This window comes from Mirounga angustirostris, unplaced genomic scaffold (genome assembly GCF_029215605.1).
Source record: "Mirounga angustirostris isolate CCGP_5_RB_7025 unplaced genomic scaffold, mMirAng1.0.hap1 SCAF_3, whole genome shotgun sequence".
NCBI lineage: Eukaryota > Metazoa > Chordata > Mammalia > Carnivora > Phocidae > Mirounga > Mirounga angustirostris.
Window position 1 is genome coordinate 190,806,691 of NW_026991711.1, and position 18,369 is coordinate 190,825,059.

The 18,369-nt window shown below is 47.2% G+C and overlaps 1 protein-coding gene across 2 annotated transcripts in view; it reads right to left on the bottom strand.

Annotated features, from left to right (window-relative positions):
• Positions 1–1,327: 1,327 nt before the first annotated feature.
• Positions 1,328–18,369, bottom strand: part of ASB18 (ankyrin repeat and SOCS box containing 18) — a 60,984-nt gene continuing 43,942 nt past the window's right edge. Inside the window, exons 4-5 of one of the 2 annotated variants that reach the window (XM_045867669.3) lie at positions 3,548–3,661; positions 1,328–2,815 (exon numbers count right to left, since the gene is read on the bottom strand). In XM_045867669.3, coding sequence (XP_045723625.2) covers positions 2,630–2,815; positions 3,548–3,661 — 300 coding nt within the window. In that variant the 3' untranslated portion in view covers positions 1,328–2,629. The remainder of the gene's footprint in view (positions 2,816–3,547; positions 3,662–18,369) is intronic. The other variant, XM_045867670.3, reaches the window with a different exon arrangement.

The window sequence follows — 18,369 nt, forward strand, 5'->3', positions numbered from 1 at the left end:
CTGAGCAAATCACATCCGATTTCCGTTAAGTAACCCTTCTTGCTCAATGGGGCAGCCCCATCTCTGGGGGGTCACTGTGGGCTCCCACCTGTCCTGCAGTGTGCTGCATGCCTTTCCAGGACAAAGCCATCTCCCCAGAGTCCCACTGTGACCACATCTACTCACCTGCTCTGTGGATCTTAATGGCTTCTCCAGTGAAGTTCAGAATCCCTAGTCTGGAAGCCAAGGCCTTCCTAGTCGGCCCCCATGCTGTCCAGCCCTTTCTTCTTCTTCTTCTTTTTTTTTTAAGATTTTATTTATTTATTTGACAGAGACAGAGACAGTGAGAGCAGGAACACAAGCAGGGGGAGTGGGAGAGGGAGAAGCAGGCTTCCCGCTGAGCCGGGAGCCCGATGTGGGACTCGATCCCAGGACCCTGGGATCATGACCTGAGCCAAAGGCAGCCGCTCAACTGACTGAGTCACCCAGGCGCCCAGCCCTTTCTTCTTCTAGTTGCCAAAGCGTGGGGACCTTCCCTTCCAGGACAAATCTCTCTTCTTCCATCATGTCCTGTACCTTCTGGCATGCTGCCATCTCCCTGGGAGGAGGGGTGTGAGGAATCCTGAAGCCATGTGCACACAGGCCTTTTCTAGGTCAGGTGAGTTGTCTGTCTTAGGGATGTGGGGCGGAGGGGGGCGCGCCTGGGTGGCTCAGTCCGTTAAGCGTCCGACTCTTGGTTTCAGCTCAGGTCATGATCTCAGGGTCATGAGATCAAGGCCCGCATCGGGCTCCATGCTCAGCAGGGAGTCTGCTTGGGATTCTCTCTCTCCCTCTGCCCAAACTCCACTGTCTCTCTCAAATAAAAATAAATACAATCTTTAATAGAAAGGGTGGAATGTGGGTGGGTCAGCTGCAGGTGCTGGGGGATGTGGTCCTATCACCCCCTTGGCCCACTGTGTTGAAATCAAGGCTCAGCCTGGCCACCCGCTTTGGGATGTCTGCCCGCACTGGGTAGGCCCTGTCCGGCCTTCTTTCCAGCTCTGCTGTAGGCTTTGTCATGGTGCACACACTGTCCCACCTGTGGGGCAGGTATTCACGAGGCTGTCCGCTCCTTTCCAGATTGCAGCAGTGGGACGCACGCCCTGCCCCACTAGGTGTGTCTCAGCAACACCTAGCACAGGCTCAAAGAGGGAAAAATGGACTCACTGCTTATCCACAGAGATGATCATAAAGAGCTCTCATTTTAGGGGCACCTGGGTGGCTCAGTCAGCTAAGTGTCTGACTCTTAATTTAGACGCAGCTCATGATCTCAGGGTCATGAGATCGAGCCCCGTGTTGGGCTCTGCACTGAAGGTGGGGCCTACTTAAGGTTCTCTCTCTCCTTCTGCCCCTTCCCGGCTTGTGCTCTCTACAAAAAATATGGCATATTAATAGAAAATTTGAGGTCTAGTAAGGCCAACAGATCAAGAGACAATTGCCACGGAAAAGATAGTTTATTACTCACCATTCCCAAGAGAAGGGGCATATCATACCACGGGGGGCCACATGGGGACATACCAGGGTTGGTCAGGAGGTCGGGGTAGGGGATGCAGTCAGAAGCCTTTATTGTGGTTTTCATGGATGGAACAGGCCAGGCAGGATAGACAGGCCTAGGATCAGCTGGTCTGAATAATTTCAGCAGGCTCTGGGGTATAAAGGCTGTCCCTATCTCTCTGGCACCTCGCCCTGGGACAGTTAGGCCTGGTGGAAGGTAGCCCAGAGTGTGACAGCCCAGTAAAGGTGGTGCTTAAGGGGGCGGTGTGTCCTCTGGACTGGTTGGTTTGCATTTGAAAAGCATGCTTGGGGGTGAGCTGTCTCTAGGAATTGGCTGACCCTGGGAGGTGCAGTCCCTCCAGGGTCAGCAAGGCCCCGGATGTCAAAGCACCAGAATACAGAAAATAAAAGATAGGGTTTATACCTTTGACCCTTAGAACGTCTCTCTGGTTATGTGATGCTCAGGCTGATGGCAACCTCCACGAACCCGTCTATCCTGGCATCTGTCTTCCTGGACCATTGGCCGCAGCTGAATCCATTGGGGTTCGGTGAGGGTGTCAGATAGAAGACTCACATGGGATCACAATGTTGGGTTCGCCACCTCTCCCATGTCCTTTAGGGAGTTCTGGGGCTGTAATGTGCTGAGAAGCACCAGTGGGCTCCAGAAGGGCACACTTGTACAGAAACAGGTGCCCTCTCTCAGTATGTTGTCACGTGTTGGGGACAGAGCCTTTCTAGGTGGCCAGGCTTCAGGAAGGGTGGGGCGCTCCTATGAGGCAGTCTGAAGGCTGAGGGGCAGCATGGATGCTGTCAACACTTTGCAGGGAAAATATGTATACCTTTTAGTTCAACTTCTGTTGAAAAATACTTTCTGATCCAAATACTATGATATTTGCAGTCTTGATCCTCATAAGCAACCCAGAGAGGCAGAAAGGCCTTTTATTACCAGTTCCATTCCAAAGTGACAGTGAAGCTCAGTGAGGCCGCTGCGTTGGCCAGGGGACGTGGGAGGTGCCATTCGGGTCTGTCCCTCTTCGCCCGTGGTGCTCTCCTCAACACACAGCCTCCACGGATAGCAGCGGTGAGAGCTAGAGCCTTAGTCCGAACGCTCTGGTTTTCAGTGCAAAACACCCTCTGGTTCCAAAAGGAGGTAATTTTGCAGGGACTTTGGCAAGGGTAACAGGGGTACGAGGTGAAAGCACTTTTTGCCAAGTAATTTCCGAATGGCACTGCGGCCAAGATGCTGCAGACAGCGTGGGGTGTGGGCCAAGGCGAAGAAAGACTGGTAGAAGGCCTGGTGCATCTGGAAGGAAGGCAGATGGAACATAAACCCGAGCACACGGACCCGACAGCCAGAAGACCCCACGTGTGCAGTGCCCTCCACCAAGAGGGTGTGTATATTTTTCGGAGGTACAGTTCCTGTGGGGGTCTGAGGGAAGTCCGTTTGGGGTGGTAAGACAGATAACACAGGTTAATCTCCTCACATCCCTCTCTGCTCCCCCCCGCACAGTGCATTTGCTGTTGAGCCATGTGCACAGAACTCAAGTCAGTGAGACATGAGAGGAAATCTTCTAGAGGCTTCTGGGAAAAAAATGCCCTGTTTCTTAATCGACGGTGACTGTGGACTCTGTTGGGTACATATGTGGTGCCTGCCGCTGTGTCGGCCACATCTAAGCTCTCATGGGGAGGAGGCGGACACGTAGGAACAGAGTCTGTGGATTCAGGTGGCTCGGGCGGCACCCACCCTTCTCTGGGGGGATGGGGTTACTCAAGACCTGATGCTCCTCAAGCCGAGCCGGGTGGGTCAGGTTTCTGCTCCTTGCAGCCAATAGCATCCCAACTGTAACAACAGCTCTTGGCTGCATGATTCCTCCCGAGGAAAACCAGCGATGCTCAGCTATGCTTCCACGCTTTCCCTTTCTCTGTCCTTCTTCAGATGCTCTACGGTTCCCTGGGGATAGTGTCTAGGCGCACATGGGGGTGAGCAGAAGCACAAGGCTCTTGTACTGAGGGCAAGGAAGGGCGGCTCCCTTACCTGAGATACTTCCTCAGGAATCACTTCCCTCCAGGACTCGGACACGCGGAGCTGAGGGTAGGCGTTGAACAGAGTCTCAATAACTGTGGGAGCCCGGGCACAGGTCTTCAGCACCTGGTTGGAAGTGGTGGGAGACCAAGCTCACGTTGACTGGGTTTTGGGTTCAGGTGGGGGAAGGGCCAGCAGATATGGCGGTGTGTTTGGGTCTCACTTCTGTCACTTCCTGGCCATGGGACTGAGGACAGTGGGGCCATGGGAGTTAGTTCCCAAAAAGCACAAGGCAGCGCTCTGGGAGGGGCCCTGTCTTAGCGCCATGATGGCTGCACGTCCCAAGTCTGGGCTTAGGAATGGCTTGCTCATTCCTGTGCCCAGAAGCAGAGTGCCCAGAGCTCCATGGGCTCTCCTGGCCTCTGCATTGCTGCTCAGAGCAAAGGGGAAAGTTTGGTCCAAGGATGGTGTTTGTAATTTCTTATCTCAACTTTCTAATATGTCAGGACAGTGAGGGAGAAGAATTGCTTTGCTGTTGAATTTTCTCCTCGCTTGGCCTTTCTATTTTATTTTCCGTCCCCACTGGCAAAGGATTCCTGTTTTCTTATTAGCAAGTTTTACAATTCAGCCTCATCAGTTTCATCATGAAGATGAGAACACTATTTGCTTTTTTTAAAAAATAAATTTCTTGTGATGGTGAATGTCAGTGAGCACAAAAGTAGACCCAATGGTATGATGACCTCCACGTACCCACCATCAACCCATGGCCAGTCCCGTGCCATCCACACCCCCGTCACCTCTCCCAGGACTATTTTAAAGCCAATGCAATGGGTCCTGTCATTTCATCTGTAAATATTTCAGTGGGACTCTTGTAGGACACTTTAGGAGAAACACAACATCCCATATAAGACCTAAGAAATTAACAAGTTTCTTAGCATCTTCTAATATATGGCCAGTGTTTAAATTCACAAATTTCTCTTAAATGCCATTATATGAAAAAAAAATTGTTTGAATAAGAACCCAAGTAAAGGCCAACAGGGTTGAGATTGGTCAATGTATTATCAGAGCTCTCATTTTTGTGTCATGTTATTTATTTGTTGAAGAAACTGGGTTATTTGTCCAGCAGTTTCTCAGTGTTGGGATTTTGCTCCTGGTATTGCTGTAGGGTTTTGGAACATGATGCTCTTTGTCTACTTTTTATAAATTCATAGTTGGATTGGGAAGATTGATCAAATTCAGATTTGATTTTGGGGAGGGGCAGGGCAACTTTATAGTCTTCTGTTTTTGAGGTTTAAGATTTACCAAGTGTTGTAAAATTAGTATTTCTTCATTGAGAAAACTGAGGTTAAGCAATTTTCTTAAGATCAGGCACCAAATATCTATAGCAGACAATTAACAGGCAGGCCCAACAGCTGAGCTCACTGGGGCTCTCTGAACAAAGTCAAATAGAAGACAGACCTAAATCACTCAGTATGGTTGCTCCATTCACAGCTTGCTGAGTTCCCTTCAGATATGAAACCCTTTTTAAATATATTAAAACAAAACAGGAAATTAGTATCTCTTTGTTTAGAGATAAGCACTATTAGCATTTTGTATATACTAATGTTTTACACATTTAGACAAAAAATTAATATATACAGTAAAAGTGGACTAATACTTATGCCTATTATTTTGAAACTTGATTTTTGTCCACTCAAAATCGATTGTGAACAATTCAGAAATTACAAATGAGCATTTCAACATCATTTCAGGAGCCATATATTTTATGAATATATTATAATGTATTCAATGAAGTGACTATTGTAAATGGATGTTATAAACAATGAACACTCTTGAATATAATTCTATCTCTTTCTGCCTCCAACAATTCTTATTTAGATAACAAGATAAATCTGTCCCCTTCTCACACTGAATTCCTGGAAGTAGAAATGTAGGGTCAAGGATTATGTACATTTTAATGGTTTTTAAAACATACTGTCAAATTGTAAGTTTGTAAATGATCACAACTTTCTGAAGAAATTAGTATGAGAGTGTCTCTTTCTCCCCTACCCAAATCATCTCATTATTTAAATTTGATAGATACAATATGGAATATTTACATTTTTGTTGACCATTTGTCTTCCTTTATAAATTGCTAAATTATGTCTTTTGCTCAGTTTTTCTATAGCATGTTCATTTTCTTTAGTAATTTGTAAATACACTTTATTAAGGTTATTTTTTAGTCAGTCATATTTTTTTAGATTTTATTTATTTTTTTGATGCTTAACAACTGAGCCACCCAGGCTCCCCACAGATAGTCATTTTTACAAATAACAGTATTTTCTCCTCTCAGTATAAATATTTCACATTTATTTTTCTTGTCTTATTACACTGACCAGAGCTTTAAAGTTCAATGCTAAAGATTTGTTTATTTACGAGAGAGAGAGACAGATATATCAAGCACACGTGTGGGCAGGGAGAGGGGCAGTGGGAGAGAATCTTTAAACAGACTCCCCACTGAGCTCAGAGCGTGGCCAGGGGCTCCATCTCACAACCCTGAGATCATGACGTGAGCCAAAACCAAGAGTCAGATGCTTAACCAAATGAGCCACCCAGGCGCTCCTAAAGTTCAATGTTAAATAACAATACTGATAGCAGGCATCATCATCTTATTCCTAATTTTTAAAAAATATTTTATTTATTTATTTGACAGAAAGAGACACAGCGAGAGAGGGAACACAAACAGGGGGAGTGGGAGAGGGAGAAGCAGGCTTCCCGCGGAGCAGGAAGCCCAACGCGGGGCTCGATCCCAGGACCCTGAGATCATGACCTGAACCGAAGGCAGATGCTTAACAACTGAGCCACCCAGATGCCCCAATTTGCTAAGATTTCTGTATTTAAGAACTAAATATGGTTTGTCATTTCACTTTTTTAACCTACTTTTGTCAGGTTTTAATGTGACTTTATGCCAACTTAGTCAATTTAGAAAATTTCTATCTTTTTAACACCCTGGAAGATTTTAAAAGTACATACTTATTAAGAAGGCACAACAGATCTTGCATTTAACACTGTCTAAGCCTGGCCTTAAGCTGCAGGTAATATCAAGTTATTATCACTTTCTCTTCCATGGTGATTTGGTATACTTTGTTTTGATTTTTTTTTTTTTGAAAAATATTTTATTTTTAAGTAATCTCTACACTCAACATGGGGCTTGAACTCACAACCCCAAGATCAAGAGTTGCATGCTGTACTGACTGAGCCAGCCAGGTGCCCCTTGATTTCTTCTTGAATCAATTTTGTTAATGTATATTTCCTGAAAAACAATCATTTTATTTTATTTATTTTTTAAAAAATTAATTCCAGTATAGTTAACATACAGTGTTATATTAGTTTCAGGTATACAGTATGGTGATTCAACAATTCTATACTCAGTGCTCATCATGATGAGTGCACCCTTAGTCCCCTTCACCTACTTCACCCATCCCCCCCATGGCCCCTCTGGTAACCACCAGTTTGTTCTCTATAGTTAAGAGTCTGGGTTTTTTGTTTTTTTTTTTTGGTTTGGTTTGGTTTTGTTTTTTGTCTCTTTTCTTCTTTGTTCATTTGTCTTAGTTCTTAAATCCACATATGAGTTAGATCATATGGTATTTGTCTTTCTCTAACTGAACTTACTTCACTTAGCATTATACTCTAGCTCCACCCCTGTTGTTGCAAATGGCAACAATCTTCATTTTAAAGAAATTTAGCATTGCATATGTATCAATCAGGGTTCCAATTGGAAATAGATGACACGTTGATATAGGATCCTTCTGGAAGGAATTTATTTTTTATTGATTTTTATTTTATTATTTTATTTTATTTTATTGATACAAGGGCTATTCAGCCAGGTGTGAGTACGGGGGAAGTCAAGGGACAGTGCACTAATGTGGAGCTGGTTTCACAGCTATTTCCACCTCTGGGCCTAAAGAGTGGAGAGTAAAGTGGGCTGTCCAGCAAGAGTAGTGATCTTGGGCTGGGGACACATAGCCAGCCTGAGGCAGAGAGAGGTCCAAGCAGAGACATCTTCTGACCTCACCCTCCTCTGGCTGTCTGCTGGGAGACTATACTGGTGAAACCCAGGAAGGCAGAGGGCCCAGAGCCTTGTCAATGTGTCCATGCAGGTGGAGAGCAAATCTGGATGGGAGATACCCCACTATATCTAGAAATAAGCACCCTTCTTCATTTGAACCAATGTTCTTCCTTGTTTAATCTTGCTGGAATTTCACTAATTTGTTTTTTCAAGGAATCCCCTATTGGCTTTTGGCTGTTCTCTTTTAACATATTCTAACCCATTGATTATTGTGTTCATTGTTATTAATTCCTTTGTCTCTTTCTGACTCCTTGGATTGACTGCTCAGTTAATTTAGTAACCTTTTCAGGGCGCCTGGGTGGCTCATTCATTAAGCGTCTGCCTACGGTTCAGGTCATGATCCCAGGGTCCTGGGATTAAGCCCCGCATTGGGCTCCCTGCTCAGCGGGAAGCCTGCTTCTCCCTCTCCCACTCCCCCTGCTTGTGTTCCCTCTCTCTCTGTGTCTCTGTCAAATAAATAAATAAAATCTCTTAAAAAAAATTTAGTAACCTTTTCTCCCCTTGAGTCATAATACAAGCAACTTCGAAAATGGTGTGGATTTTCCTTTGAACATAGGTATGGTCATAGCCCTAAGTTTTGAGGCACAGTGTTCTATCTTTCCTAAATATTCTGCGATTAATACCTATTGATGCAGTAATTATTTGGGTGTTTGCCATGCAATTTTCAAAAGATTATTTTGTAAAAATTAGCTGTTTGCTATTAATTTTCTGGTGTATTGTATTACGGCTTTAAATGATGCCTGCTTTTGGAGTACCAAAAGTTGTATTCTGTTTGCAGGTTCAAAATTCAACATGCACTTGTCTCATTTACCATTTGAAGCTTCTACTTTGCCCACTTGATCTGTGAAAGACTGAGATGTGAATTAAAAATCACCCAGAATTATTATTTTTTGTTAGTTTCTCCATTTTAACATAATGTTTCTTTGGCAGATAGGTTGCTAATGGTTACGTCTTCACTGCAGACTGCATTTTTTATCTGTCAGTGAATCTTCTCTTCCCTTCAGTCTGTGTATCTCCCAGGAATTCTTCTATGTTGCATATTAATATTGATCCATCATTTTATTTTTCATTTGTTTTTGCTACAATTACCTCTGCCTGCTCTTTAATTTTAACCTTTTTAAAATTTGTTTTGTTTTAAAGTGTTTGAGAGTCTCTGTATTGGTAATAGGGCAGTTTAAGAAATTTATAAGAAATTTATATTTATTGTTATAAATAGTCTATTTGGGTTTACTTTTGTTTAACTTTATTCTTTTTTAAAAAATGTTTAAAAGATTTTATTTATTTATTTGAGAGAGAGCGAGCAAGAGAGAGAGCACAAGCTTGGGGAGAGGCAGAGGGAGAGGGAGAAGCAGATTTCCCACTGAGCAGGGAGCCCGACACGGGGCTCGATCTCAGGACCCCGGGATCATGACCTGAGCCGAAGGCAGACATTCAACCGACTGAGCCACCCAGGCGCCCCTGTTGTCTGATTTATGTTATACAGATTTGTATTTTCCTTGTGTTTATTTTTATATTTTGGAAGTATGTATCCTATTTAAAATTCTACTAGTGCTTACCTTCAAAATAAAAAATGATGGCCTATATTTTCTAAACATCAAAATTGTATCTTTTGTGTTCTAGATGTGCCATTATCTCTACTCTCCCGTTCCTCTCATAATCAATTCTTCTCCTTCCTTAATAACATCTGGAGTTTTAGTCCTGGATTATGATTATTACAAGATCGTATTTTATGTTATGTATCTCCTCCAGAAATAATTTTTGGTGTTAGCGTTTAGTTTTACAACCTGCTTTTCAATTACTGAAGTTGTTTCTATTTCTATCCCAAGCTCCTACTAGAAGCTGGGGATTGTGTTACGTCAGTGTGATACAGTGACAAGATCTGCCTTCACGGAATTTTACAGTCCCAAATAATAAAAGAATAAAAAAACAATAGAAAACAGGTGCCACGGTACTGTGGTGGGGGAATCACAAGGTACTAGAAATGGTACCTAAGTCAGACCTGGATTCGCAGTGGGTGGTGAGTTGGTTGGTCAGGGAAGATTTCTGGAGGAGGTGACATTGGAGCTAAGACCTGGCTAAGGAGGAGGAGTTACAAAAGTAAGGAGAGTTCTGAAGATAAGAGTGTTCCAGGTGAACCAACCTGGGAGGTGAGGAGGAGCTGAAAATGTTGGCCGGGTATGGAGCCTGACGTGGGAAGTGTGAGCTGGAGACTGGGGACGAAGGCAGGGCATGGGCAGGAGGAGCGCCAACCACTGTGATGAGGCTGGACATGACCTTGAGGACACAAGGGAGCCCTGGAGGATTGCAAGTCAGGGAGTGACAGGATCAGATTTTAATTTCAAAAGCATCACCATGGCTAAAATGTTGAGAACAGTTTCCAAGGGCCATATTGGAGGCACAGAGTGCAGCTCAGGGGACATCTCCACAGGCTAGGAGAGATGGTGGCAGTCAGGATGGAAGGAGAAGGAAGATCCTGAAAGACAGTTAGGAGGTGGAGTTGAGGGAATCTGTGGACTTGAGTTTCCCATCCCTGAGATGGTCTTTCACCTCATCTTTTTGGCAGTCGGAGCATGTCCACCCCACGGGCCTTCAGCCCAGGGCACCCCAGACAAGCTGCCCTTGCTAAGAGCACCCATGGGCTGCTACATCCGGTGGTGAGTGCTCTGCCTTGCCTTGTGCTGCATTGGCCACATCTGACATGGTTAGTCAAGTCCTCCTCTATGATACGTTCTTCACTTGGTTTCCAGGAACCCGTGCTCTCATTCCACCTCCCTCACTGGCCCCTTCTGTTTCCTTGGCGGTCTTCTCATCACTCCCTCTTCTTGATGTTGGCACACCCCTGCATTCAGCCCTTGTTCCTCTTTGTTTTCTGTGTATTCTCACTTCCTGGTGATCCCATCCAGTCTCCTGGCTTTAAATACCATGTGTATGTAAAGAAGGTGTGGGACATATGCACGATGGAACGTTGCTCAGCCATAAAAAAGACTGAAGTCTTGCCATTGGCAACAACGTGGATGGAGCTAGAGAGTATAATGCTAAGTGAAATAAGTCAGTCAGAGCAAGACACATATCATATGATCTCACTTATATGTGGAATTTAAGAAACACACCAAATGAGCAAAGAAGAAAAGAGACAAACAAAAAAACCCCAGACTCTTAACTATAGAGAACAAACTGGTTGTTACCAGAGGGGACGCGAGGGGGGGATGGGTGAAGTAGGTGAAGGGGACAAAGAGTGCAGTCATCGTGCTGAGCACTGAGGAATGTACAGAATTGTGGAATCACTGTATTGTACACCTGAGACTAATATAACACTGGGTGTTGATTCTACTTGACTAAAAATAAATAAATACCACCCACATGCCCCTGGCACTCAAAAGTGTATCTCCAGGTCAGTCAAATCCTTCCCTCAAGCTCTGGACTGTAACAGCCTACTGCTTCCTTGGTATCAAAACAACCCCCGAGTTCTGTTACTTACTCTACCCACAACCTTCCCACCTCAGCTGATGGCAAACCCATCTAACCAGCCTCTCGGGCTGAATGCCTTGGAGTCATCTTTGACCCCTCCCTTTCTCTCACATTGCACATCCAATTTGCCAAGATATCTTGGTGGTTCCACCTCCAAAATACATCCAAAATCAGAGCGCCTCCCTCATGCTTGCCGCCAGCGCCCCTCACGTGGATTCTGGCAACAGCCCCCTAACTTGTCCCTCCACTTCTGCACTCCTCCTCCTGATGTATTTCCTCAGCACAGAGGCCAGAGTGTCCCCATCAAATGTTAGTGGGTCATGCCACTCTGCTCAAGTCCCTCCCCTGGGCAAAGTCATGACAGTGCCCTGTAAGACCCCATACCATCTGAGCCTCTCCTCCACCTCTGGTCTCATCTCCTACTATCACCAGCTCTCTCCACCATCAGCCACACTGGTCCCCTCATTCTGCACACAGGTCAGGCCCACTCTAGTCTCAGGTTGCATACTGGCTGCTGGTTGGCTGGCCCCTTCCCCCCTAGATACTTGCAATGCCCACGTCCTCACCTCTCTCAAGTCTTGACTCAAAGTCACCCACCCTAGCTACTGCACTGACAACTGCAACTGCTCACCCTTCCCCCCACTTTCTCTCTCTCTAGTCCTTATCATTTTATTGGTCCATTTTTTATGCTCATGGTTTAAAGACTGTCTTCCCCTTAGACTGTAAGCCCCACGAAGGCAGGAATACTTTTTTCCCCCTTGAACTGTTCACTCATATATCCAAAGCACCTAGTATGTTGCTGACACATGGCTGGTACTCAATAAATATCTGTTGACTAAATAATCAAATAAATATTAGTATTTTGATGCATTAGGAAGGCATATCTTATGAACCCCTGATATCTAAAAGTGTTTTACTTTTGCCATCAAAATGAAAACCAACCTGGATGAGTCTAAAATTCTAGCATCCAAACTTTTTCTTTAAAAATCTGAAGATGGTATTTCCTTATCTCATGATACTCTGGCAGCAGAGAAATCAGAGTCCAGCCTGAGCTTTATTCCTTTATGAATAACTGTTTTCTGCTCGGATACGTGGCAAGATTTTTCTGTGCTTTTTTTAGAACACTTTTGCTAGAATGTATATAGGAATGTGTCTCCCAGGACGCCCTGCTGGCTCTCCCGGTAGAGTGCGAGACTCTTGATCTCAGGGTGGTAAGTTCAAGCCCCATGTTGGGCATAGAAATTACTTAAAAATAAAATCCTAAAAAAAAAAAAAAAGAAATTAAAAAAAAAAAAAGGAATGCGTCTCCCATCACTGATTTGCAGAGAATATCCATTCAACTTCTAGGAGTTAAGACTTCTAGTGCAGCTAAGTTTTCTTCTATTATGTCTTTAATTACTATTTCTGATCCATTTGCTCTAGGCTCTTCTTCAGTAACATCACTTTTCTGTAGGTTGGCTCTCTACCCTCTGCTTTTCATGACCACCACTTTTTCTTCTATTTATTCATTTTTTTTTTCTTTTGCACTTAGGAAGAGCTTTTAACATTAGTCCTCCTTGTAGTGAACACATTGTGGTTGACTTTCCAACACTCCAAAGGATTAGTCTAATTCAGTCAGGGATTCTCCTTGTCATCTCTGGTCTGGGAAAGTGCATGTTTAAGTCAGCCTGGGCCAGTGAAACACATGAGGGCCTCCTCAGGGCTTCCAGAGAAAAGCAATTGGATTTGAAGCTGGCTGGCCCAGTTGTTGCTGGAAGCCATCTTATGACCAAGAGATGAGCCATTCTGAGGATAAAGCTGACTCACTGAGGTTGGAAAAATCTGGTTTCTTGATGGCATCATGGGGACACAGAAACAACCAATCCTAAAGCCTGCCTTGCTTCTCCATTTCTTGTTATATGAGATACAGTGGAGGCTGGAACTAAGTCAGGAGCTGCCCAGCGGGGGCTGTGACCATGAGGAGGAGCCGTCGGGGTGCCAGAGCCTTGGAGATGCAGGTGCTGCTGGCAAAGCTACCAAGGCAGAGAAAGAGGAGAAACACCCTGGCTTCTTTTTCCTTCCATACCTAGTTTTCCACGGTGTCACCTTCTGCTGAAGCCGGCCAGAAGCCAGCTGGTATGGGACTTTGAGCTCAGCTTGAAAGGTCTAGCTGCGCTGTCCCCATCCCCTCAACATGCAGAGTAGACTGCGGGGACACCAGGGAGTGGATCTGAAGGCACACATGCCAAGAGCACAGCTCCCTCACTTACATCACTGGCTCTGTTCCCTTTATGAACCAGTTCTGCTTTTTGCTTCCTTTCATGTGCTCTCCACCCTCCCACTGTATAACCTTGCGTCCTCCATCTTCCTTTTCACGCCATTCTACTGCCTTGTCCCCATAACTGGCTCTGTTTTAGGGACTTAGAGGCTACGTCTTGCACTCTGTAGATGAGGCACCCATGGCACACAGTTTCTCAGATTTTCTCCTGGATCTTCTGATGGGAGGTATGGATCTCCTTTCTGGTCTCTGGATGCTGTCCCCGTTATTCGTTTTTCTGGCCCCCTTTCCCTGTCACGGATCCATTTATTTATCTCCCTATTCATCTGTGATTAAGGCAAGATCAGACATGAGGTCTGTTAAAATGCAGGAGAAGTCGGTGGTGCCGTTCTCATTCCACTAGGGAGCCTGTGGAGGGGCCGCGTGGAGGAAGGCTCACGAGGACGATGCCCAGCCCTGTTCCGCTTCCACATTCACCTGGTGACTGTGCCCCACCGGGAGGTCTCTTCTCCTACCCTCTTTCCAGAAGAGTTAGCAGGTTGCTATGCAACCTGAGTTCCTCGGTTTCCACCTCTGCACTTTGCTGCATCTCCTAGAATGCACTGCATCTCCAAAGGCATCCCCTACGGCCTGGTCGACTTTAAAAACATTTTTGTAATGTCTGCCTGCTTGCCTGAAAACTTAGGGCAGCATGGCAGAGGAGCGGGGGCTCCCTGACTCAGACATGAGGTCATCGTGTTGGTGCTGCAGATTTGCTCTTTCTCCCCACTCCCTTCCTATCTCCCTTCCCTCCTCTTGCCTGTCTTTGCAGATGTGACAGTTGGAAGACAGGAACAGCTGCCCTTCAAAAGCTGGTACTCACATTACCACTGTAAGAATGATCACCACTGGGTCCCTCCCTACCCGAAATTTGTTTTTTTGTTTTTTGTCCCAATCCATTACTATTTTGAAGTCAGACGTAAGCGGGCTTTGGAGCAGGAGAGAGATGGAATGGCAGAGCGAGAGCCAGGCAGGCAAGCGTCTTCCCACCCGAGCCTCGCCCAACCTTATCCTTTCACCACCGCAGTGTGCCCCCGACGTGTGGATATTTCTGGCTTCCACGAGCCGCCACTAACATGCCATATTCTGGAGCACGGCAGTCTCTGATTTCAGTTGTCCCCCTTGTGCGCTGGGAGGAAACCAGGCCACGAAGAGGAGCGGTTCACCTTGGACTCCTCCAGATCTAGTCTCCTAAGCCATTCCTCTTCTTCAGACCTTCCCCCGGCTACGCTCACCCGGCCAGTGACCCTGCCGTTGGCCCCCTCTCCTCTTTCTGCAAAAAATGTTAAGTGGTCCCCAGGGACTTCACGAGACAAGGAGGCCTCTCCCTCACTTTCCCCCAGGAAGAGCTGCCCTCCCTCGGCAGATGCGCCCCCTCCTCCCTGGGGCCCCTCCTCCCTGGGTCACAGACTGTGACCAAGTCTTATTGCCTGTCTCTGGGAATTCATTTCCTGTCTCTCCTCTGTTCCACCTCTCTGGGGCTCCGCGGCCCTCCCCAATCCCCCGGCACTGTGCCCCCTCATGTTTGCCAGGCAGCTGGCTGCTTTCATCATTTTTATGCCAACACAGTTTAAAAATCTCGGCTGCCTCCTTGCTGTCTGCAGAGATGCAGACTCTGACATCCTGGTGTCATTAGGGTCCATGCACACTCTCCTCAGCTAATGAGGCGGCAGAAAGAAAATTAAGGGGAAAAAATCACACAGCCACATTGCTCTATATGTAGATGGAGAAATAAAACGAGCAAGAAAAACAGAGGTGCGCCATTTATGAGGGCTCGCCTCCCTCCTCCCCCCTGGGGAGGGGTGCACACGCAGCTCGGGCGGAGACAGGAATTGGAGTCTGGTTTTTGACTACTGCAACCCCGGGATTCTCCCACTAAAAAGCTTGTGAAATTGGGGGTACCGTGAAGTCACTTTACCTACTTCTGTATGTAGGTAAAACAGAATCGCAAAAACTTGAGGTCCATCCTTCCAGCGTGGTCACTGCCCAGAAGGTGAGGAAAGACTAGAGCTCTGCAGATGTTTCTAGAACCTGTCATTCTCACCGCCAACCTTCATTTCCCCTTGCGGAAGCTATCTGCATGCCTCATCTGGATCGCCACAGCAGTCTGTGCTTTTCCACCCGTCCCCTGCCCTGGCACGTTCTCTACACTTCAGCAGAAAATCATTCCCGGTACTCATTTGATTATGTCACTGCTCCTGCTGCAAATGATGTAATACATCCCCATTGTTCTTAAGACAAAGGCTAAAACCCTTAACCCCTGAAGGCCCTTCCTCTGGCCCCCTCTCACCAATTCCTCCCAGCTACTGGGGCATCTTCCAACTGCGCCCATTGCAGTGCTCCTTCTGCCCCAAGACACTTGTCCGTGCTGTTCCTTCTGCCCGCAAGGGTCCTTCCTTTCTTCACAGGGCTGAGTCTTCAGCCTTCAGGTCTGGGCTCACTCCACCCGTGCTTGGAGGAGCCTCTCACCCCGCCCTCCGCCCCAGCCAGCTCAGGCCCCCTGTTTGGCACTTTCCAGCTGCAGAGGGCCTTGTTTGAGCAGCTCTCTGACCATGGCAACTTCACACTGAGTGTGTGGTGGTCTGAGTCAAGGCTGGCCTCCACTCAGGTGGCAGGCAGCTCCACGAGGGCAGGACATACGCATGCTGCGGTCCAACACGAACTCCTGCCCCGAGCACAGGAGTCCCGAGAAAGGTCTGCCGAACGCGTAAGTAAGTGCGGGTGGGACACACAGCCCGTGGGTGTGGTTCGGGGACGAAGGCTCACTGCCGCTGCTGTCCCTGCACTTCCCCCGCTCCTGGACCGGGTCCGAACCATTCAGACGGCCCAGGCCAGGGGCACAAGGAGCAAGAGACGTGGGCAAAACCCTTTATTCCAGACCAAGCATCCGACCCCCAATCAACTAGTGACAGTTCAAAACAAATTCGGGTCCCCAGGTGTGTGTTTCCCTGCCCTCCTGCCCGCTCTCCTGCAGGCCGGGCCCCCCGCGTACGCTGACAACTTCCAGGATTCAAACCGGGCTGCAGCCTGCCACTGCGCCTGCACCTGCCCTCGCACCCCGACGCCTGACTCCGGTGTTAACTAGCGGGCAGCCGGGCAGAAAGGCCTGGCACTGTCAACATGCTCGCTTCCCAAGCCGTGACACCACTTTGATTTTCGGGGCAGAGCACTGCGCATGGCTCCGATGGATGCTTCGAGTCCGCCTGCCGCGGTGACGGTGCCTTTGTCTGGGCATGGGGGAGCTGTGATTTATGTCATAAGCTCGCTGTGAAACCTTTGCCTCAGTAATTCTGAGCTCCGTGGGTGTCTCTTTACATCTATTTAAAGCACGGCTGCTGCCCACGGATGGCATGCTCTGTGACATTCCCCGGTGCCTCTGCGAACGCCCCGCCATGGCGCTGAGTCTTGCCTGCAGAGCATCTTTGTGGCTCGTCTGCGCTGGCTGCGCACTCCACGAGTCTGCTGAGCAGAGTCGGACCTGTCCCTTTGATGTCCTGCGTGGTGATTAGACCCGTTCCCTGGTGGACCACGTGCAGGGGCCTGGGGGGGAGGGGCATGCTGCTGCCTGATTTCCAGAGTTTGCCCTGTTTGTCCTGGGGCACGGCTAGAACAGGGGCGCGTGTATCTTTGTTTACAGCATTCTCAGTGGGGTGGTAGATGCGTTCCCCTTTGCAACCTGCTCCAGACTGGAGCGGCAGGGGCTGGTGGCTGTGGACCCCAGCAGCACTCCTCCGTGGGGTGCCCCCTAGAGGTGTGGGGGACCTCGGCGTAAAGAAGTCAGATCCCCACTTGCGGAGATTTAACCTGCAGGCCACTGGGCCCTAGAGTTGCTGGAATCCCCTTCATTCATTCATCAACACTGACTGAGGAATTGCAGGCGCAGGCACTGGGGGTGGGGGGTGGGTGACAAGGTGGCAACGCTTTTTTGTGAACGCTTCCTAGTATTAAGATTTCTCAAGGAAGCTCCAATCCCTTCCCAAATGGTGTGAAATTGCTGAGAGATTCATTGTCACTTTTAGGAGCCAGGCGCTTCTCATGGCCTCTTGGTCCCTGCTATATAACAAACGGCCTCCGAATTCAAACCTACCTGCAGCTTGCACCCCCAGTGACCATGCTCTAGTCTCGTGTGGCTGAAGTATGGGGGCATCCCAGGAGAGGGCCCTTGGAGGCCCAGACGGGAGACACTGTGCCTTCTCCTGCATCTCAACGTGAAGGTAGGGTAATTCTTATAGCTCTGAAGACAGTTCAGGTGCTAGAGGTCCTGTCCCCAGGGATGATGTCCGTGGGGCTGCACCTAGGACTTGGAAACCTACAAAGATCACTCAGATCGAATGACTCCAAGGCTAACAGCGGATTATGACTAGTAACTACGGAAATATATTGACTTTTTTTCTTTTCAAGGATTTGCCCCAAATATTTTTCACTTTTGGCCCATTGTGTAAAGCCATTTGTTTTGTGTGTTTCTTGTTCCTTCTGTACGCAGTTTCATGCCAGGAGGGGTGAAGTGAGTAATGCAAACATAGTGTGACCTGGAGGGGCAGCAGGGGTGTCCTGTTTCCACTGTATCAGCTGATGAACTAAAACTGCTAATATTGGGACACATTGCAATGTAAATGATGACTATAAAAGGTAATTTATATTATATCATATATAATATAAATGCTGGTGTTCTCTTTCCAGAATCTGCCATATTGAAATCCTGCAGTAGTAGAGTGTAATGGAGAACAATTCAAAGATACTGTGAGAGGTAGGGGAAGAATCTTGTCACAGTGTTTGTGAGGTAAGGACACACCCAGGGAGTTATGTGGTTGGATTTTCCCCCTTTCACCCATGTTTCAATAGACACAAGCATTACTCGGCACGCATCTACAAGGCAAAGTTGGCATTTGAGAGAGATGTGTGGATTTCACTATTTCAGACCACTTAGAGTGCTGTCCTTTTAAAGTAGAAGATTTTAGCTAT